Source organism: Hippopotamus amphibius, chromosome 1 (genome assembly GCF_030028045.1).
Source record: "Hippopotamus amphibius kiboko isolate mHipAmp2 chromosome 1, mHipAmp2.hap2, whole genome shotgun sequence".
Lineage (NCBI taxonomy): Eukaryota > Metazoa > Chordata > Mammalia > Artiodactyla > Hippopotamidae > Hippopotamus > Hippopotamus amphibius.
Genome location: NC_080186.1, coordinates 176,812,997 through 176,836,377, shown reverse-complemented (window position 1 = coordinate 176,836,377; position 23,381 = coordinate 176,812,997). Strand labels below are relative to the sequence as shown.

The window sequence follows — 23,381 nt, the reverse complement described above, 5'->3', positions numbered from 1 at the left end:
TATGTGGAGGTGGTGGTTGAAACTGTGGGAGTCAGTAAGGTCACCTGTGAAATGTGGAATGTGGAAAAGGAAGAATGTTCCAAGGAAGGAACTGTGCAGACGTATGTCCTATGAGGTAGGAGGAAAAAGAGGCTTCTACAAAAGAGACTGAAAAGCAGTTTTCAAAGATACAGGAGGAGAACTAAGGGAAATACAAAGAGGGGGATTGATGATTTAAAGAATTTAAAGAAGAAAGTGGTCAAAAGTGGGAAATAGGTCATTAGAAAGAGGAAGGTTTGAAAAGTGCCACTGGAGTTTCCAGTTAAAACTCGTTGGTGGCCGTAAGAACAGTGCCTGTGGGGAACAGCATAGATGCCGGGAGGAGTGAATGCAGAGGTGGAGACAAGAACCAAGGCAACACTTTCACAAAAGATGGCTGTGAACACAAGAGCAGGGAACTCCACCCATGGCCAACGGTGGAGGCAGCGTATCTTGAGGTGGCAGGGGTACTTGTGTAATTTTACGGGATCAGAGGAGAGAGCTGATGTTGAGAGAGTCACTGAAGAGAAGGAGAGAACAGAGGTTGATGGTAGAGCGTGAGTCTGAGGAGATGGGAGAGGAGGAGATCTGAGCACAGGCAGCGGGCTGGCGTGACGGAAGTGTGTACAGTGAGTACCACATCCTCAGAGGAGAACAGCATCATCTATTAGGGAGGGTGTGAAGTCAGGACAGTCCTTCCTGACTTGGGAGGTCAGGCCATTGGAGAGGAGTCACAATTTTAGGAAAATATTATGCTCCTAAAATCTCACTTCGGCTGTGTGTCTTTGCTTTTACCACCAGCTTTGCACGTACACATTTTTGTCATTTTATTGTGTGACTGTGGAGATGCCTGCTTGAATTTTGGAAAACTATGTTAGAAACCATGAATTTCAGGATAGTTGTCTGGATGACTGGCCTAATTGTTTCTTTTGGAAACGTAATGTGACCTTAGTTGTTTAAAAGTCTCTAGCTTGAAAAGGTGTTGGGATTTTAGTTCTTTCATTTTCTGAGGCTCCTGACCACTTGAGTAATGTCTGCTTGTTCACACAACTGGCTCCATTTCTCAGGAGCAAGGGTCAAAGCTTCCAGTCCTGAATAGTATGTAGAGTGGTCAGAGCTCCCCAAAGCCCAATGTGGAAATCACAGTCTGTTATTATGAATCCATGCAGGTTCAAAATATTTTGCATGGCAAAGTGACAACACTGGCACAGGCCCGCATGTGCAGGATTGTCTTACGTCATAGCGACTCTGTGTAGTTTGTGAAGCTAAGTTTCAGTGTCTGTTCTTGGCCATGGGTTCTCTTGAACGAGAAGAGACCAAAGAAGCCAAATAAGGTGCTGAGACAGGCTGGGCTGTCCTTCCTTTCCTTTCCGGTCCCAGCCTGGCCCCATTCTTCCTGCCTCATCAGTTCTCACATCTTGATCTGCTGAGCTGCACATCATGAGAGGCACGGAGAGGAGGAGGGAAGGGTTGTGGTACACACATGGAAAAGGAGTTAGAGAGAAGAGACCAGAGCATTTAACATCGTTTTATAGCTTGCAAATTGACTTCACTTCCATTATCTCGTGTGATTATCTGTATTTTCTAGATGAAGAAACTGAGCCCCAGAGCTAGGAAATGATTTATTTGTCCAGAACTACAGAGTTAATAAATGGCAGAAGCAGGACTCGAAGGTAGAGCTTCTGATTCCAAATCCATTGTCTTTATGCAAAAAGCTAAGGCCTCATCCAGCATTCATGCTGTGAAGATAGTAGAAGTATTTATTCCGTTGTATTTATTCTGTTCTGATTGCATTGCTGGATTGGTAGTTATAAAGTTTTCTAAAGAAGACTAGTGCTATATAAATATTAAGTATACCGTTACTAGTAATATTATTGCCACCAAAATCATGGGCTACATAGGGAAATTCATTTTATTCAATTCAGTAAGTACCTAGTATCTTTGATAAATAAAATATTGTCCACACCCTCAGGAAGTAGAGAAAGAAATTATGTGAACATGTAGATGCAATGTCACGTGATGGATTCTTTAATGAATTTATGTCCAAGATTAAGAAATAAAGAGCAGTGGTTCTTGAGCCTCACTATGCATCAGAATCACCTGAATGCTTTGTGAAAACACAGATTGCTGGACCCTGCCCTTAAAATTCCTGGGATGCGGCCCAAGAATGTGAATCTCTAACAAGTTCTTAGGTGGTGTTAATGCCACTGGTCTGGACACCACACTTTGGAAGCTGAGATAAGTTCCATCCGAGAGGGTCAGAGAAGATGTTGTGGGGGATCCACAAGAAATTTAGTATTACTACAATCAAAAGAACAGTGGTGAGAGTTGTCTGAGCTCATGGAGGCTGCATGTGCCAGGCTAAGGCATGTGGCCTTTCTCCTCCGGGCAGCGCAGAGCCACTGAAGGATTTGAAACAGAGAAGCACCATAGTCAAATTTGCATTTTAGAAAGCTAATTAATTTTAGAGCAAGTATAAAAGCATGGAAGAAACTCCCACTTATGACCTAAATAGGAAAGAAGTCCTTTGACCATCTATAATATTATGCCCAGGGATTAATCAAATGTGTGTACAGCTTAGTATTTCAGCCAGACAGTTGATGTCATTGTGCCCCATGCATATGTACAAGTCAAAGACATCTTCCTTTCCCTCAGGCACTTGTGAGAGCCAGTACAGCACAAGGGAACAACAGAGCACAAAGCAAGGTGGTTTTTTATCAAGGGCAGAAAAGTCTTACTCTTTCTGACTTACTTCACTTAGCATGTTAGTCTCTAGTTGCATCCATCTAAAATATAATACAAATGAACCTATCTATGAAGCAGAAGCAGAATCACAGACATAGAGAACAGACTGGTGGTTGCCAAGGGGAATGGGGTGGGAAAGGGATGGAATGGAAGGTTGGGGTTAGCAGATGCAAACTGGCACGTAGAGAATGGATGAATAACAAGGTCCTACTGTCTAACGCAGGGAACTATATTCAATATCCTGTGATAAACCATAATGGAAAAGAATATGATAGCACAGGGAACTCTACTCAGTGTTCTGTGGTGACCTAAATGGGAAGGAAAGCCAAGGAAAAGAGGATATAGGTATACGTGTGGTTGATTCACTTTGCTGTACAACAGAAACTAACACAACATTGTAAAGCAACTATACTCCAATTTAAAAAAAAAAGAAGAGGAAAATTTGGACACAGATACCCAGGGAGAATGCCATGTAATGCAGAGGCAGAGATTGGACTAGTGTGTCTTCAAGGGTGATTGCTGGCAGTTACCCAAAGCTAGAAGAGGCAAGGTGCCTTCAGAGGGAGAATGGCCCTACAGACACTTTGGCTTTGGAATTCTAACCTCCAGGATTGTGAGGGAATAAGTTTCTTTTCTTTAAAAAAAAGAAAAGAAAATATTTTTACATATGTATAACTGAGTCACTTTGCTGTACAGCAGTAATGAACACAACATTGTACATCAACTGTACTTCAATTAAAAATTAATTAATTAAAAAAAAATCAGTAAGAACTGAAGCAATCAGCCAGGGTTTCACAAAAACACAGAACTCAAGCTGGCCTTGCAGAGCAGTGGCATCTGCCTGCCCAGAGGAAGGCATTGCAGGCAAGGAGGCCCCCTGCAGTAAAGGAACTGAAGGGGAACTAAACTTTGAGTGGACAGGGACATCGAAGAAGCAGAAACAACTGTTCAACCTTCAGGAGCTTTTCTTTTCTTTCTTTTTTTTTTAAAGTATCTTTTTTTTTTCTCTCATTTATTTATTTATTTATTTGTTTATTTATTTTATTGGCTGTGTTGGGTCTTTTTTGTTGTGCACAGGCTTTCTTTTTAGTTGTGGTGAGTGGGGGCCACTCTTCGTTGTGGTGTGCGGGCTCCTCATTGCCATGGCTTCTCTTGTTGCGGAGCACAGGCTCTAGGTGCGTGGGCTTCAGTAGTTGCAGCACATGGGCTCAATAGTTGTGGCTCACGGGCTCTAAAGCGCAGGCTCAATAGTTGTGGCGCATGGGCTTAGTTGCTCCGCGGCATGTGGGATCTTCCTGGAGCAGGGATTGAACCCGTGTCCCCTGCATTGGCAGGCAGATTCTCAACCACTGTGCCACCTAGGAAACCCCAGGGGCATTTCTTGAGGCATGATGGAGGAGTGGAAAGACGTTTGGATCAAAAAGGCTGTTTCCTCTGAAGGATGTTTCAAAAAAGAATAAATTAGAGAGCAACATAGAGATAGGAAGTATAATACTTCTCAGCAGCCATCTGCAAGCCCCTCTCCTCTCTTACCACCCAAGGATAATAGGAATCAAGGGAACAGAATATAAAGGCTTGGGTTGGGGTCAAGAGGTGAGATATGTGGGGCTTTAGTTCTGTTAGGGCCAAAATAACAGTAGTTGCTACCCTGGGAGCTGGCCATTGCCCTGAGAATGAGGTGGGCTGGTGACCTCACAGCTCCTTATGAAAGGCCACCTGTTGTGGGAACTGGGGTGAAGGCCTGGTAAGTCTTCCCTTTCAGCTCCCAGATGGTTTCGCAAGGCATTTGTGAAAAAAGACTTCCTGGGTCATTTGCTTATTCCCAGATTTGCAGATATGAAAATTTTTTTGTGTGTTCATTTTGTGAATTGTGTGTTTCCACTGTCTCTCTTCATATCACACCTTAACTATCTATACAGAACTCTCTTAAGCTTTATCTTCTATCCAAAGAGCGGTATACTTGCCGAAACAAATCCACAAATTGATTTTTTTTCCTTGTGTGTCTTTATAAAGAATGGTAGATTTGTTCACAGTGTAGATTAGAGCCATTGCTGAATTTGACGTTCCATATACTCTTACAGTTACCCAAACCCTGATCTTCTGGCCCATACATCATCTTTTTCTTAGATTATTATACTTTTTATTTCCATGACCAGGAGAAGCACATGACTTTTTCTTCAATGTCATTATTCCCAAAGAATTAACATGGATGCCTTCACAAAAGTGACTTCCTGTGTGACCATAGATCAAGAAGCAGAGCTGCCAGGTGTGATGAAGGTTGAGGCAGTAAATGGGACTCAGCCAGGCTAGTCTCCGTCTGGAGCACAGTCCCTACACCAACCAGGCAGCGTGGGTTGTTCAGATTGAAACCTCATCAAATTGAAAGTGAATGCACACTGTGCACCTTTGAGATCACATTGGAGGAGCTGAAGGTGCAGCTAATAAATCGTAGATTCTGACATGTCTGACTTTGGGGTGGGAGGTGGCAGTTAGGATACATGTGGCTGGGAACGCAGATAGCAGCATACCTGGTTTCATCAAAAACATATCATTAAGCCCACTGAACAACTTATTGAATTTATCGTTAACTATATTTGAACACAATCAATCTAAAATTTCCTCTTTCTAAAATTTTGCCTTGGAAGGAAAGGGAAAAGAAGGTAGAGAGGGTAAGACTTTGCCAAAGGGTGCTTTCTTGGGGCACATGGCAGCTGAAACACAAGGCCTAATTTTAATTGAGTTGCAGACTGTGTAATTATTTAACCTGTACCAACTGGTCTCAAGAAGCTACCAGATTTCCTTAGAGAGCTTGTACTTGGCCAGAAACATAAGGTAACTTATCAGTAACAAGAAAAATGCCTTCTGTACCTGTTACCCTCCACTCCCAAAGAACATAACGTAAAAGGAAAAAAAATCCTTGGAGTTCGGTTTTGGCTTAAGGGGCAGTCCTCCCTCCCCTGAGTATGTGGATGGGTTTGCTAAAGTACCTGTAGTCTCTGAGGAATGGCCAACATAAACAGGATGTTATTGCATCAGACAGGTAAGAGTAATTTCTCTAATTAGTCATCTGAGATTTCATTTTTCACTTGGAAGTACTGGAAATTTAATTTGTTTGTGATGTGCAATTGACAAAATGACAGTAGGTCCAACTTCCCCTCCCTCTGTCTTGCTGTCCTGATACTGCATGGAAAGCATGGGGGGGAGGGTATGGGGGGGGGGTCTCTGTGTAGACACTTTGCTTCATCTATCAACATCAAGATAACTAAAGCACCTTCCTATTGACAAATGTGTCCTAATTACACATTCCTCACTTGTAATGCTAGAATAACCCTAATGAGTTTCCCATGATCATTTTTCTTTTAGATTAAATGTTTTTTCTGCATCCCCCTCCTAGTTTTGCAACAGTGAAGTCATTCAGAATCCATGCTTATTTACATAAAAGCGTTGTTCTTAAAGATACAGAGCAAACTATTTTTAGGAAGCTATATTTTATGGATTAAAGTATGATTGAAGACAGTCCCTGACTTGGCCTTTGATTAAAGAAAGAGTTCATCCTATTTATTTTGTTTTAAAACATGCTTCTCCAAAGAAAGATTGATTAGCATCAAGTGTCGTTCCCATACATCATAGCTATTGATTTTACATTTGTTGTAGCTCTTCTTATTTTATGCCCCTTTATGTCATAATTTGTTATCCTGATAGCCGGCCCCTGAGTTGGTGCTGGGACTGAGCCTGTAAGGTGGTTTCTTTCAATGCAGACTAATCTGTCCATGAAACAGATGCGCTTTCAAACAAAGAACCATGCTCTTTTCTCTTGTCATAGCATTATCCTGGTATCTCCCATGCAAATTACAGTAAAAGCTGTTGCAAATGGCAACATTAGGGACGTTTCTGTAGTCCAGGAGATACAGCTCGTGGCTGCCCTGGGTGCTGCAGGAAGCTGGCTGATCCTCCTCTTGGCTTTTTTTTTTTTTACACATAGATTCACTCTTACCATTCAGAATGCAAATATTATGGCCATCTTCTGGAAACTGTCAAGGTCAGAAAATCCTTCCATCATCCACAAGTAACAGAAGAGATAGAATGTCTGCTGGATACTCCCCACCTTATTTGTTAAAGGACTGTCCAGCCCTCTTTTTAATCTGCATCTTCTCACATGCTTATAGGTAGAGTCTGGGATGCTGCCAGATCACCAAGCAGCCCGTTTAGGGTAAAATTAGGTAGACTTTCTGGAGGTGCATGTTGTATTCAGGTATCACTTCTTATGTTTTTATTTTCTGGCCAATTGAGTGAATGCATTGCTCTGATTTTAAATTGCTACTTCATACTCTTTCTTCTCTGGCTTCCCTTTCAGTATTCAGTAACATCACTCAAGACCATCCCGGAACTGTGCCGAAGATGTGATTCGCAAAACGAAGACAGGTCAGGTAGGTTTCACTCCCCACCTCTTCTCCTTATCCTGCCTTTTGGAGTGTGGGGTACTCCTGCTGGAATCTCATCCCCCTCACATTGGTTGCTCCTGCTTTCTGTTTCCTTCTTCTTTTATGGCTTCTCCACTCACCCCTCCACCCTCAACAAACAGATGTTAGGTCATCCTCCGAAGACTAACTGGACAGGGAGGCCCTAACGAGGACTCGGCTGTATACAAATAAATGTAGGCGATCACTGCGGCAGCTCCAAACCGCAGTATACGCAGCAATTTACTGCAAACCCGAGAAACCATTGGTGACAAAACATAATGATGTAGGCGCCAATGAAAAAATGTTGGATGCATTTACTACCCATATGGCAAGGACCAGCTTGGGGGATGGTGCTTTGCCAGAGTCTGAAACCCTATCAGGGATGCGACATGGTAGAATCTGCAGTAAGGCATACTGTAACAGTTAAGATTAAAGCAAAGCTTTGGAGTTTAATAGTGTAAACTAAAAAGAGAATTATGGCATATAGATGAAAACCAGCTGGCTGACCTTTTCTCCCTGCACACCCCCTACCCTCGACAGAAAAAGTACATTCAGCGTTGTTTTTCCCTCTGTAAATCAAATTAAGCCTCTCTGCTTTTCTCTCTGTGATGGGCAAAAATGAAAATAAAAAAGGATATTGATGGGAATGATACCATAGCATTAAACTCTGAAATGATGTTTATTATTTTTCTAAGTAATTACTCTAAGGCATCACCATTAACCTTGCCAAAGCTGGACCTCTGATAACTAGAATCCTGAGAACCACAGATGATGGAAGACTTAAGATAATACTTGAGTCATGTGTATCATCTTTGAAAATAAATAGATCGTCCTCACCTATGCAGCTACTAGAATTCTAGGCCTTTCGAACTGAAAGGACTGTACAAAGCTAATTTGCTTTTCTCCTAGACCGTTTGTTTTCTTTCGACATTTTGTTTAGATGAGATGGGGAAAATAATTAGTCTATCTAGGTTTGTTTATCTCTGTGCTTTGTTTGTGTGTGAGTGAAAGTAATCCTTCAATGTTTGGGGTAGAAACATCTTAGAAGATAGTTTGAAATTCAAATAAAAGTTTTCATTTACCTCCATTTAAAAAATTTTTTTTATTTCAAACACACTCAAGTTTCTATGGGGTTAACAGAGGCTTTGACTGTCAGGCTTATCAGGATGTGCCTCCTTAAAAGGCATCTTCAGATTCAAAGTTGAATCTCCATGATCAGTGACAAAGGCAGCAGACGCAGTGGACAGGCCAGCCTCAGAGTCCAGAGACCTCCGTCTGAATCAGCATTCAGCCATTTATCAGTTATACGACCCTGAGCCTGTGACTCATTATCTATAAAATAAAAAAGAAACTTGTTCTGACAGTGTTTCCAGGCTACTGTTAGGTGATGTATCTGAAGATTCTTTGTAGATGCAAGATTTTCTCTCTCTCTTTTTTTTTTTTAATTGGATATGGGGAGTAAGAGAGAAGACATAATAGCAAACACTTCAGTAGTGCTTAATGTGCTAGCTACTGCTGTAAGCCATTTACTTGTATTAATTCAATTAATCCTAAAATCCTTGTGAGCTAAGTACTATTAAGATGTTTATATTATGTAGATGGGCAAATTGAGGTGCAGAGCAGAGAAGTTAATTATCTCGCCTAGAGTCACACAGCAGTTATGTTACAAAACTGGGATTCAAACCCCAGGCAGTCTGCCTCTAGAGTCTGTACTTTTATCCATTACATATACTATCATCAGATAGCTAGACTTAGGGATAGTAATTTAATTTTAGGATATTTTCCTTTTAAAACTTTAAAAACTAGCATTTTCCCACTCTAGTGAAGTGGAAAATTTCTGTTAAATAGCTTCTCTTGCCTTACCAAGTTAAATGAATTAACCAAAGCTTTTAAAAAGAATTTTCCCGGGGCTGGTTTATTCCATTTTCTCCAGGTCTTGTGACTTGTAGCCACTTCCACAATAGGTTAAGTTAGACATTTTTTCTGTGGTTGAAAAGGAGGCCAATTTCAAGTTCAGAAGCCTTTAAACTCACCCAGAGCAAACATCCAGTGCTCAAGGTAATCACCAATAATTAGACCTGACAGGAAATGGATGTATAAGGGAAAAACTCAGCCCTCCTTAATGGAATCACATGTATACCTCCAATCTGATGGGCCACTTGGAGGCTGGTAAACCACTTTCTAATAGAGCAAGAGTGATCCTAGGAAAAGAAACACATGAAAAATCAGTCTCTCCAAAGCGCCACTGTAGAATTATGTGAGCTCCTTTGAAAGAAATCTCAACATAGTAAAGTTTTCACCCTCCATTTCTGAAAGAATTGAGGCAATCTCAGTTCGTTCTATGGGCATTCAGATGTAGAAATACCGCCCGCCCCCCCAGTACTGCCCCCCAGACTTTCAGCAACCTAGGAGGAGTTTGCTCCAGGAGCACCTGCAAATTCCCAGCTTTGTGGTAATCTTTTCCAACAGATGGCAGCAGAAGACACACTGGCTTCTGAGAAGAGTCCACATCTTCTTCTGGATGGGGCACCCTCTGGGGGACCTCACCCTCCTGTGACTTAGAACACACTCCACCAGATAAAGATGTGTCTCTTCACCTTTCTGAAGTTTGTTCGGTACTTTCTGTTTTGTGTAGGTCATCAAATGTCAACACACATCCTTGTACCAACAAGTCGTTGACTAGATAGCTCTTCTTGGACCCATTAGTTCTTTTATTTATTTATTTATAACTGTTGTGTTTTCTGTCCTATGTGCTGAAGACAGGGTCCCAAACAAGATGTAGATAAGGCCCTGTTCTCACAGCACTTGCATTCTGAGGGCTGACAGACAAAAGGCAAGCAAATGAATACACAAACCAGATCATTCCACCTAGTGATAAGAGATGAGGTATGTGATGGAGTAGCTTATAGTGGTTGGGGAGGGAGGGGGTTTGGGGGATCAGGGAGCATTCTTAGGGCCCGGCCATGGGAAAGCCAGCGCGGAATGTTAAAGGCAGAGCAACTGGCCAGCGCAGCGCCCCTGAGTCAGAAATGAGCTTAGCAGACGTGGATGTGGAAGAAAAAGAAAACCAGTGTGGCTGCAGCGGGCTACCAAAGTGAGGATGAGGCCATGGAGCCAGTCAGGGTCAGACTCTCATAGGGCCCTGTGGGTCATGGGATGCAGAGTTCAGATTTTATGCCAAGTTCTGTGAAGAGCACTGCCAGTAGGATCCCAATTTTTCTAAAATCCTGTTACCTGGAAAGAAGCCTAGAATCACAATTCTCAGTAGAAGAATGGACCTAAAAATCATCTAGCTTAAGAGGGAGAGAAAATGAGAAAGTGCAAATAATAAAAGCAGATGGGTACAGTGTTGACAGTTGATGGATCTGGGTAAAGGATATACAGGTGTTCTTTGTACTATATTTATTCTTTCAACTATTCTGTAAATTTAAATGAAAATGTTTTAATCATAAGTGAGTTTTTGAAGGATAATAATAATTATAATAATAATGTAGTCCAAAGTCCATCAGATCTTGGAAGGTGACTCTTATCCCGACGGGGTCATCCAGCCTGTCCTTCATCACATCAGTGACAGGGAGCTCACAGTCTCACAAAGCTGCTTATTCATAAAGGTTAACTTTTATTTAGCCAAAATCAGTGTCCCTCAAATTTCCATCCCTCACAACCTTTTTTTTTTCCTTTTGGAACCTTAGAGCAGGACAGTTCCTGCTGGGCAAGGGTGCCACTGAGTGTTTGGAGATGGCAGTCACCCTTGGTTTTGTCTTCTCCAAACTAAAATTTCCCTCCACAGATTTGAGTGTATCCTGCTTATGCTTCTTGCTTGCTGTGGCTGTTGCATTTCCTGGCATCCGTCTTGAAAGTGGCGCACCCAGCACTCCACCTGAGGTCGCTCAGAATCTGTCAACCCCACAGACCAACCTCAGGACTTCCCACACACCTTTCCTGCCTTCGCTCTTGGGCTACAAAGACAAGAGTGGTGCCTGCCCTTCTGCCTGTTTTTTCAAGTGTTCTGAGAGGAACAGGAGTTCAAATGAGCCATGTTGTTGGCCCTTGGAAGCCTCTCTTTGAGACACAGAGCTCAGGGCTCACTTCATCCCTGGGCCCTGGGCCAGCTGCACAGTGGGCTCTGAGGAAGGCAGATGCCAGGGTGTTGTTGGAAACCTGGGGCAGTGTCCCTGCACCTTCCACGGGTTCACCGACGCTCATGAGTCTGCCCTGGGAGTTCTCTTCCTTTAGCCGAGGGCATGGATTCCTATTAAAATCTATGTTTCCCCTGACAGGGATACTATTTTAAACTCTTTGCCATCAATTACACTACACTATGCCTAAATTGAATTTTTGTGAGAAAAAAAAGTTTTGAAAAGAAGTGTGAAAGAATTGCAGATACCACAGGAAGTTGGGAGGGAGGGGAAGAACTAGGAATGAGAAGCCCAAGAACAAACTTTCCCAGTGCTTGGAGCTGCCCAGGTGCTACTGAGATCTCCCAGTTTTCTCTTAGGTGCTCAGTGTACCAGGCATTAGGCCAGGTCTTCTGTACGTAGCTTATTTGTCCTCAAAATAATTCTCTGAGGGAGGACCATTATTATACCCATTTTATGGATGAAGAAGCTGAGGCTCATAGAGGGCAAATAATTTGCCCAGAGTTCTGCATTTGAAACTAGGTCTGCGGACTGCAGAGACCCTATGAAGTTGAGCAACTGAAGAGCAGTCGTAGTCCGAGGAACCATGCGTGGCTAGTGGTGTGGGGCAAGGCTTAGCGTCAAGAAAGTTACGGGTGAAAAATTTGTACCTATAAAAGGGAGTTATTTATAAAATATTGGCATATTTTCTCTGCTTAATCCCTGCTCCTCATGTAGTAAAGGAGGACAGCACAAGGCCGGGAGTGTTAACTCTGCTCTATGTTTTCTCCGTATGAGGACTAAATACGTTACATCGAACATATGGTGTTCAAATCAAACATATTCAATTTCATTGACTTCGAGTTTCTTTTAATTAATTGGACATTCAAATACAGATTTGTTTCAATTCATGGTGCTTTAAATGTGATTCTTTCAAAATATGTATCTGTGCAGCTCATTGTATAATTTTCTTATGAAGGAAGGCAGATAAATATTAACACAGCTTTGCATCTGAGAACTTAGATGTGCTGAGGTTGGGAAACTTGGTTATGTAATAGTAATAAATGGCCCTACAGTGTGTTTGAGAAGAGATCCTGAAGGGATTTCAATACCTAAATAGTGGAGAAGATCACTTGTATGGCAGTGAGTAAAGGAAAATCATACTTTTTAAACTCAGTATCTGGTAAAAGCCATTTTGGATGTATATTTAGAAACATTGCAAATTTGCTATATTTTTAGGTCTGTGCATGCAAATTTTGTGATAAACCCTGAAAATATATGGTTTTCTAAGATTTTCAAGGGTTTTGGCCAGCACCAAAAATAACACATTGACATGAAATTTATCCTCTTGACACTGCTGTGACATAGCTGACAATGCTAAATATAGAAACCTCATGTTTTTAATTTTATTAAGGTTTCATGCTAAAAGCATGAAAGTGAAGGTTGGTATAGCAGTTTAAATCGAAAAGCCTGCTGATTAATCCTTTTCACATGATCTAATATAAGATGGACTCCGATTTGGGAAACACATTTGCTAAGATCTCAATCAAGAAAATGAACACTTCACCCTCTAGAAGCAAAGAAAGTAACATTTATGACAACCATCTATTTAACTACAGTAAAAATTTACCTACAGTAAACCACATAGATTAGAGTGTTAGTCAAATAAAATAATTATTTTTGATCTTTCTTTATGAAAATTATAATTATAAAGGTGAGATAATTCATTTTTTAATAAGTAGAAACTATAATTAACCATGCCACCAAAACAAAATTGGTGTATTTTTTTCTAGTATTTTTCTCATGACGCGTGTTTTTTGTATGATTATCATCATAATGTAAGGGCAATTTATCTGCTGCTTTTTTCTGCTGTTGCAGAATGTGTATGGCCAACACTTTGAGTGAACCACAGAACTTAGGAAAGTAGAGTTGCTGCCTCTGTCTGCCTTTAATCCGTTAACACTTTGTTTATGTCTCTGAAAGAAAGGGTATGAAGTCAGTGTGGGGAAAGATAGGAATGGGGCTTATAGAAACATTAAAACTAAAACTCTGGTAGTGTTGAAAATAATGTAAGGGGCTGACAGTGTCAGAACTTAAATACATTGCATCTTTGTCCCCTCTTCTCTCCTTCTCTCCTTGAACATTTCTTTTTGTTTAATCATAGATGTAAGTCCCATAGTGCCCCGATTTTCTGGAAGATTGTAGCATTAACAAAGTCAGGAACGAGGCAGCATTAGAGGGAGAGACTGGGTCTCCTCCCCCATGTTTTGGTTTTATTGGACTCTCTGTACGTCCCACCCTCAATACTGGTGTGGAAATCTCTTGGTAGAAATGAGTTCAAGGAAATCGGCAGTAAGGAAGGATGAGAACTCAGAAGTTGAGAGAAAAGCATCGTGGTGTCAGAAAGGGGAAGAAATGAAGTACAGGGACAAGGAAAAACTGGTACAGAAGCAAAGGGCCTTGCACAGTCCCACAGTGACCTCCTTCTCAAAAAGTCAATCCTGTCATTAGGGAGAAGGGGTTTTCCCTGCCCCATCTTCCCAATCAAGGCAATGGTAGGACTGGGGAGGGAGAGGGTTGTTACTCGTTTTGGAGCTTCACCACATCTCTGAGAGCACCCCATTTCTTGCTGAAAGCATATCCTTTTTCTTTTCTCTCCCAGTGGGCTCTTTCTTCCCATTTAAAATGAGCGTACTTTGTCCACATATCTCCTTTTCCCTCACTCTTCCCCTAAAAAAAAAAATCACTAAAAAACTCAAGTAATAGAAACAGAATCTTAGAATCTCATAGTTGAAGGATCTTCAGAGAGAGTAAAGAATCATCTACAGAAGTCCAGACCCTTCTATGGCGTTGATTGCTCAGGCCCTTGCATCTCATAGTGCAGTCTGGGACCAGAACCAGCACCATCAGCATCACCAGGAAGCCTGTTAGAAATGCAGACGCTGAGGCCTTATTCCAGGCTCCAGAATCAGAATCTGTATTTTGACAAGCTCTTCAGGTGATTCATTTGTGCATATTTGAGTTTGAGAAGCACTGACTTAGGCCATCTTGGTGCTAATCTATCATCCATGATGAGGTATCATCTCACTCTGGGCTCAAAGTCAAGCAATAGTTCCCCAAGATGGTTCTCAGGATACACCGTGGGAAACTCTCTTATGTGGCCAAGTGATCTTCTCCTGGATCAGCAAGCTTCCTGGCATGCCGCTCTCCTCCTGCTTTCTGCCTGCCAGTCTTGTCAAGGGACCCCCTTCAGTTCCTCAGTTGTGCTGTGTTCTTTCACATGACATGTCCTTCCTTTTCTCCTTTCCCCTCCAAGTTCACCTTTCCCCTCCAAGTTCACCTCCTTACCTTTTCATGGCCCCTTCACCTGACTTTTCTCCTTTCCCCTCCAAGTTCACCTTTCCCCTCCAAGTTCACCTCCTTACCTTTTCATGGCCCCTTCACCTGACTTTTCTCCTTTCCCCTCCAAGTTCACCTTTCCCCTCCAAGTTCACCTCCTTACCTTTTCATGGCCCCTTCACCTGACTTTTCTCCTTTCCCTTCCAAGTTCACCTTTCCCCTCCAAGTTCACCTCCTTACCTTTTCATGGCCCCTCCACCTGACTCCCTAGACCACTGCTATTCAATGGAAATATAACGCAGGCCATTTCCATAATTTAAATTTCTTCTCATAGTCACATTAAAAAATATGAATAGATGAGATTAATTTAATAATACCTTATATTTAACCCAATAAATCAAAACTATTATCACTTTGACATGTACCACCAACCACATCTTAAGTGCTTAATTGCCACAGGTGTCTGGTGGCTCCTATTTGGACAGTGCAAGCCTAGATTATATTAGCACCCCTCTCCCAACTTTTTATTTCCCAGCTGCCTGTACTTTTCCACCTCTTTAAATATCTGTATTTTAAAAATTATTAGTCATGTAGTTTAATACCAGTTTTCTCTAGTAGACTAAATAAAATCTCTTTTGGGTAATTTTGTTCAGTATGGTATCTCCAATGCCTGCTGCTGGTGCCAAATATACATCTGAGGTAGGATGGATGAATGAATGTGTAAAGAGGGGAAAGGAAACCTACTTCTTTGGGTTTTGTATCGTCATTGAGGTCTGGGACAGCTACTTTGCTTCTCGTCATTTGGTTTGTCACTTTGATATTCAGTTATCCCCTCTTTTATCTGCACCATACAAACACTCTCTAATTATTTCCTGTCTTAAAAAAACAAGCAAACAATGCTGCTCTGCTGGCTCCACCCTAATCCTCTGCTCCTTTCTCTCCCCACCCCAGGCCCCATTTAGAGCCGGCATGCTTTAAAGCGTTAAGGGAACCTCGGTCTCTCGTCCTCCACCTCCCGTTCACCTTAAATATCTCCGGCACGACTTCCACCTCTTTGGGGAAGGTCACAGCTTCTGTTTGGTCAAATCCGTTGACACTGATATTCTCATCTGTCTTGGCATCGCTGCAGTATTTGAGGTTATGGGCCATACCTTTCTGGAAACGTTCTCCTCCCATGGCTTTGCGATCCCACCTCTCTCCTTGTTTTCCCCCTAACACCCTGATGTCTCCTTGGTCTCCTTCGCAACTCCCCTTCTTTCTCTACTTGACCTTATATATCCAAGTGGGATGGGCGTGTTCAATAGTCCTCTCTCCTCGCAATCTCAAAGCCTCTCTGGGTTGATAACTCATTCGTTCTCATGGCTTCAGATGCCCCTACTTGCTGCTGCTACTCACCTCATCACTCTAGCCTCCTAATTGAGGACGCACTCGATATCTCCTTTGGATGCCTTGTGGAATTCTGAAGAGGAATTCTTGAATCCCCACCCTAACCTGTTCCTCCTCAGACTCCCCCTCAGCAATCAGCACTACTGAAACATCCACCCAGTGGCCCAAGCCAGGATTCTCCCTCTCCCTCATCTCCACCTCCATCTATTAGCAGGTCCTGAGTCATCTGTGCTCAAAGGCTATCCGCATCGGTCCATTTATCTCCATCTCAACAGCCCCCAGCTAGGCTGGGCCACCTCCGTATTTCATCTGAGTTAATGATCATGAACTAATACTTTCACTTCTCTCTTCACCATCAATCCTTGCTACCCCATATTTCCCACAGAATAGGCATAAGGATATATTTTTAAATGTAAAGCAGACCACTTCATTCTCTGTGAATCCCCTCCCTAAGAATACCCCATTTTGCTTAAAATATCAACCAAACTCCTCTTTGTGTTCAATAAAACCCCCAAATGAGTTGGCCTCTGACAACCTTCCCCAGCTTCATCTTTGATCTCCTTCACCCTGGCTCACTCTACCCTAGATATAAGAACTGTGGAACCTGCCAGATTCTCTCCTGAACGGAGGCACTTGAGAATGGGCTTCCTTCTACCCAGATCTTCACAGAATCATATTTTCCCTTATATTTTCCCCCAGATCCTCTCACAATTGTCTTCTTCTCATCCTGAGGCCTTGGCTTAAGTGTCATCTCCCTGATGAGGCTTCTCAGCTGTTCTCTGTTCCAGTGCCCTGCTTGTTTCCATCCAAGTGCTTTGCATTTTTCAGTTTTTCATTCATCTGTGTACTTGCTTGACTGTCTGCTTGCCCCATGAGGACGATGATTATGTCTATTTCATTCCCCTCTGCATCCCTAGAACCATGTGCGCAAAGAATATTCAACAGATATTTGTGGAATGAATGGACCCTGTAAGAGTCTTTTAGCATTCTGCCAATTACTTTAGCACTTCTGAACAAGCTTTCTTATATTCTTACATCTCTTGCTTATATTGGAAAGAAATTGCCACCTTTAACCATAGTTGAAGGAGTTGGCAGCTGAAATGAGAACAAATTCTCAGTGATAAGATGACACTAAATATAGGCTGATGTCACTAAAGATAAACAGAGTAGGAAAATTCTTCCACTCAACTGTTCCTAAGAAAAGTTGTTATTAAAAACCATTTTCCTAATGTTACTTCATAGTCAGTGGTTACCAAAATCTAGGCAGAGAGTATAGTTTGGGATCTAGCCTAAAAGGAATCTGAAATGAGTACAGCCAGGTTTTACTACTGGTTTCTGGGATTCCATTGCCTACATGTGACCCAAACAGAGAAAATGTGAATTGCATGTTTAGGGAATAATTTTAATATTTTTTTATAAATTTATTTACTTATTTTTATTGGCTGCATTGGGTCTTCATTGCTGCACTCAGGCTTTCTCTCGTTTTGGCGAGCGGGGGCTGCTCTTGGTTGTGGTGCGCAGGCTTCTCATTGCGGTGGCTTCCCTTGTTGCGGAGCATGGGCTCTAGACGCGTGGGCTTCAGTAGTTGTGGCACAAGGGCTCAGTAGTTGTGACCACGGGTTTAGTTGCTCTGCGGCATGTGGGATCCTCCGGCACCAGGGCTCGAACCCGTGTGCCCTGCATTGGCAGGCGGATTCTTAACCACTGCACCACCAGGGAAGCCCCAATAATTTTAATTTTGATAAGTTCTATGGTGTTAGTTGGAGTCAGGGAACCTCAGTCCTGGTTGTGAACAGTCAGCATAGTATGTAATTTTCCATGTAACACTTAAAATTCATTTATTTTCAAGTGAGAATACAGAAGCACTGCTCATCCATCCTCCGGAGTTGTGACATTATATACTTGCCTTGTAGTCAGAAACAGGAAGTTTTACGCAAATATATTGTATTTGTAATTTTAAGGATGGAGGACATGTTAGGAAAATTCTAATTAAGAAATAACATTTGGAGGAGCTTTTAAAATACATGTAAGTCTTTTTTTTTCCATCATTTATAACAGTGCCTGAGAAACACGTACTCAGAAAAGAAGGCAGCGTGGCTCTGCCAGGCTCTATCCTGGAGAAGCCTCTGTCCACACTTTACTGCATTCCCTGCACCTGCCCTGTCCTCTCTGCAGCCTTGTCACTGAGAACTCTGCCAGGCAGCAGCTCGCGGAGGAGGAGGAGGCTGCAGCCTAGGCTAGTTCCTCCTCCCATGCCTCCTCCCGTCCAGACCTTGAGGTGCGTCCCTCTCAAAATGAGACTAGGTTTCACACACTTACCACTTTGTTTCTGGAAAATAGAATTCATTTAATGTTTAGTTAAAAAAAAAAAAACACACAGTAGGAGAACACTTGCAGCCTAAAGATATATACCCCCTCTTCTATTCTTGTGTCTAAAGATGTATTCCTAATGTGGATACATGACTCCACATAGAGAAGTAAAATAAACATTTTACTGACAGTGTTCTGGGAGCCATCAGTTGGAGCTGGCGAGCAGAGGGTAGAGGTTAGGGATTTGTCAACCCCCACCCCCACCCCCCGCCCGCCTCTCGTTCTCTTAGCAAGGAGCAGTGGCTTGGTGCTCCCTGCCCTTGCCGCGTCAGCGCTGTAAAACATCGCCACCTTCAGTTAAAACTGGTAAGCGTGGCTCTGCACGTTCCAGAAACCACAGTGAGCAAGTTCTCCCCTGTTTCCACACTTCTTTGCTTGACGAGCCTTTGCACCATCTCTGGGTGTGTATCTCTCTCTAAAATTCAGCTCTGAGAGAGAGAAAAAAAAAAAAAAGAAAGGAAGCCTGGTAATGGGCCTGGAGTGGATGTGAGACGTCATCCACTCAAGAGGTTTTGATGATGTCAGAGTGAAGGTCAACATGCTTTTTAGGGGACAGAATAACTCTGAAACCATGTGCTTTCTTCAGAATCACTCATTGCTCTTCTATGGGAACCATACTTTCAAGGCCCAAAGGTTTAAAGTTGTCAAAATATTGAGTCTGATTTCATGACAGACCATGCCTCTTTGGTGAAGAAGTATCTTTTCTATCCAAGTAAGGGCTTTTGAGTATTTCCGTGAGTTTTCACACAATAAAGAAATGGGTACAGATGGGGCACAAAGTGACGTGAACAGGTCTTTACAGGTCTAGGCAGGGCTGGGAATTACGAAACCGGAATCTGACACTTTCTGCAGCTGCTTGCTGTCGGTAGCCACTTAACGTCAGGAAGTTTAGAACCAAATCTTTTCCAATAATATTTTAACATCTAAATGTGAATACATTATTGGGTGATGTTTTTATAAGAAAGTCCTGTGTACTTGCCTGTCAGCCTCACAACACCCTCCACGAAGGGTCTGTGACACCAGTGAAAGGGATGAGCAGACAGCTCCGTGGACATGTTCCTCACACCCACTGGCTCTTCCCGACATCATGGCCTGGCACAACACTCCAGATTCAGAGTGAACCCAGCCCTTTTTGGGATCAGGTTCCAATCCAGTCCCCAAGGATGGTGTAGAAGAGAACCCAGCAAGTGGTCTTCACTCAGGCTCCATACCCTGCTTCCTGCGGTCATGAGATGGTGTAAGTCACTTGTCACCATTCCTTAGAACCTTAGGTGTTTGCAGTAAGTGGGCCTGTGATGGATGTCATTTAATCAGATTAAGAAAACTCTTGACTCTAGCACTGACCCTCCTAATCTTTCACGATGCGCCTCTCTTAGGTATAAAAATGGAAGGAAATGGAATCTTGGAGAACTTAGAAGTCATTTCCTTGAAATTGCCTAGGTTTCTAGTAGCTGTAGATATGAAGGGCATTGTTGTGTACATATAAAGGCAACTATAACTAAAGCTGACCATTTTATTTCTCAAGAAAATTAGTATTCCTTTAACTTTTAACAAGAAATAGTAGGGAAACAGTATTTTACCCTGAAGACACATCCCTTTTCTTTTTCTACTTGATGTCAAATGCTAATTTTCTAATATGGACACATGACTCCATATTTAGAAGTAAAATAAAATATGCATTTTGGGAGCCAGCACTGACATTCAAGTCTTGAAAATTGGATCCACCGTTGCAATAGCAAACTGTACATTATCTTCCTAAGAAAATACTAATTTATCAGTCCCAAGAGCCAAAGAGTTGCTCTGTGTCAGCAATCAGCTTAGCCTCATAATTATAAATTTGTGAGGATCTGTTGAAAGACATGGATCCAGAAGAATTATAGTGTTTCATAGTGAGTCACTCAGAATAAAGAGCCCTGTTATTTGTAGCCATTCCATACAGTCATAGAAACTTAGAGGTGGGTCAGGTCTTAGCAATCATGTGTCTAACCCCTTTATTTTACAGATGAAGAAGTTTTGGCTTAGACCTTAGGAAATATATGAAAATACTTTAATAAGCAGCGCATCTTCAATAGCTTTACCAAGACTGTCTTTGAATATTCAACACACTCAGTGTGTCCAAAATGTGGCAAGAGTGACTCATTGTGACAAGACTCACGTGTTTAGTATACTTTGCATCTTCGGTCAAGCATATTCCTTTGTTCCTTCTTCCCCCCACCTCCCTCCCTCCCCTTTCACTCATTTATTCTTTAAAAAGGTTTAGCCCTTGAGCCCCAATATCTGTGAGATGCTGTGCTAGACAGAGGGCTGGTTATAAACACAGGAGGTTTGCGAGCAATCTTTGCTCTTGAAGGACTCGAGAGAGAGCAGGTGAGACAGATGCATGAGTGAATTGTTGAAACAGAGCGTTATCAATGCCTGACTCTAGGTATGCGCAGAAGCAAGGGACAGCAATTCCCTAGGAAAGTCAGAGGAAATGCACCAAGGAGGTAACACCTGAGGGGAATCTTGGCAGATGAACTTCCATCTCAGGCAGAGAAGGCAGCAAAGGCATTGTAGGAGAGGGCGAAGTTGCCCAAACACAGGAACAATTAAGGAAGGGCCTGGGGTATCCAGAAAGGGTGAGTTTAATGATGGAGATGCAGAGGAAAATTAGTGACATGGGAATGATGGTGCCAAGATGAGAAGATAAATTACAAAATAAATAAAAGAGCTGCTACCTACCATGCTAAAAAAATTTAACTACTATCCTGGAAGTCAGGGTTTCCCAACGTCTGGTTGTCTTAAGTAGTATTTCCACAACATGGGTCACATGCAGAGTCTTCCTCTGTCATTTTTGTTTGACCCGTAAACCACTTGTACTATTATTTTTAACTTATTTTTCTAAAGCAACTTACTTTTAAGCATATTTGTTTTTGAAAGCAACTTTATGTCAGTGTTGTAAGTAGAAAATCAGTGTCACTTGCTGTAAATTCAAGGACATCATTAAAATGAATGTGATGAAAATAAAGCATTTCTGCTAACTCTTTGCTTATGAAAGTCTCTGAGCTAAAGGCCCATAGCCTCATTATTCTGAAGGGAGTTTGCAAGTTTTGGAGAGGAGTTAAAGTCATTGTAACACCAAACTGAGAGTCCTTAAATTACAAGGAAGAAGGAGTTGGAAGGTGTATCGCTTGCTCACTCTCTTAAGTCAGGGGGATTTATGGTTCTTGAGCAACATCTTAGATACTGCAGGGGTATGTATCCCACATAGCAGGAAATACTGTTTTAGGCATTACGAGGCCACTTCAAAGTTTTTGAGCTAAGAAATGACAAAATCAGACTTATCTAAAGAGGGGATTTCTCAGGATCAAAAGGGAAACCAAAGAAATAGAAAGAAACCCTGCAGGGGCTGTGGGAGGGTCTAGTCAGTATAATAAGATGAAGAGAGGGACTAGATTAAAGAAGGATTTGGGATCAGGCTATGGTAGGACTTGGTGCCTAAGAGATGAGGGACAGGGCTCAAAAAAAGAGAAGGGTCAGTGATGCCTTGGAGATGGCTTGCTTGGGAGCCTGCATACATGATCATGTGATTCAGGCCAGGTGTATGAGGAATACGTTTAGGGAAGACAGAGTAGAGTGTGTGTGTGTGTGTGTGTGTGTGTGTGTGTGTGTGTGTCTTGGGATGAGGAAGGAGAAGGGAGGAAGCAGGCAAGGGTAGGGGGTGATAAGACCCCTGGATCGGAACATACTACCTGTTACACACACTTGCATGTCCTAGGCTCACATTAGATGCTTGTTGAATAAATGGTGACCTGCAGATGGTCATCAGGCAATTGGAAATACCCTGCTGGAGATCGGAGACATTCCAACTGCCAGTTGGATTGGAAGAGGGAATTGTGGTCTATTAATCAGCTTCAAACACATTTCCATTTACCTGCTGACCATTTTAGAAAATGTGTGTCATAAGCAGGTAGACAGGTTTACGGTATATTGGACATGTTTACGTTCATAAGATGTTAAAAATGAATTCACTCAACCAAAGAACCTACTCATGTAAAGCAATTTGCTGGGTGCTTTGAGGGATAGAGAGGTAAATTAGACACAGACTCTGTTCTTACAGAGCTCGTAAAGATCTCATAAGAGAATAGATAAAAATTTTCAGGGATTTAAGGTTTAACATGTGAAGTATTTATTCATGATTTCCAGGAAGCAAATTTAGCCTCAAAATCTTCCTATGAACCATAGTTAGTCTGATCTTTGTTTCCACGCATTATAAGAAATTGTTTATGGTGTTGGGGTAGAACAAGAGTATAAGTAGAATTTTTGGTAGACTTATAGAATTGGAAGTGAGAATCTTGCCAGTCATTAAGGGCTTTTTTACTTGCGTTGTGCTTAAAATACCCATTTTCCCAGCTCAGGAGCAAGAAACGAATTGAGTTTTATCTTTTGTATATATACAAAATTATCCTTCTCAGACAAGTATATGATATAGTAATAAATTAGACCATTCTCATGCAAACCTGTTATCTAATCCATTTCTCATGACTGGGATTTTTTCCAGGTAGTCAGGACACAGACCAGAAAGCACAGATTTTACTCTCAGCCTAAAAAAGAGTCACAGGTTTGAATAAGGAGGACAACAAGCGTAATGTTGATGCCCCTTCTTCAGTTTCTAGGCTCTTCTGTGGAAAGAAGTGTTTTCATAAGACTCAGACAGAATTCATTTCCATAGAGCATTCTTAATGGCTCCTGTCAGAACAAAACAGCTGGGAAACATATGGTATCCATTTCCCTGTATCACTTGGAAAAAATTTCACATGTAAATAAAGCCAACATAAAAGAGTAGCCCTTTGAACCCACGACCTTATACGATACGTAAATATATTGGTACAATGCTCTCGTTGTATTGGCCCACTAAGTTATGTGGCTTTAAAATTTTTTTATTACATCCTACAATGCACATTGT

General features: G+C 42.0%; 1 protein-coding gene across 4 annotated transcripts in view; it reads left to right on the top strand.

The window, feature by feature from the left end:
- Window positions 1–23,381, top strand: part of SNCAIP (synuclein alpha interacting protein) — a 145,820-nt gene that overhangs the window by 79,999 nt on the left and 42,440 nt on the right. For all 4 annotated transcript variants that reach the window (XM_057736689.1, XM_057736679.1, XM_057736671.1 and 1 more), the window contains one exon: window positions 7,118–7,190. In XM_057736689.1, coding sequence (XP_057592672.1) covers window positions 7,118–7,190 — 73 coding nt within the window. The remainder of the gene's footprint in view (window positions 1–7,117; window positions 7,191–23,381) is intronic.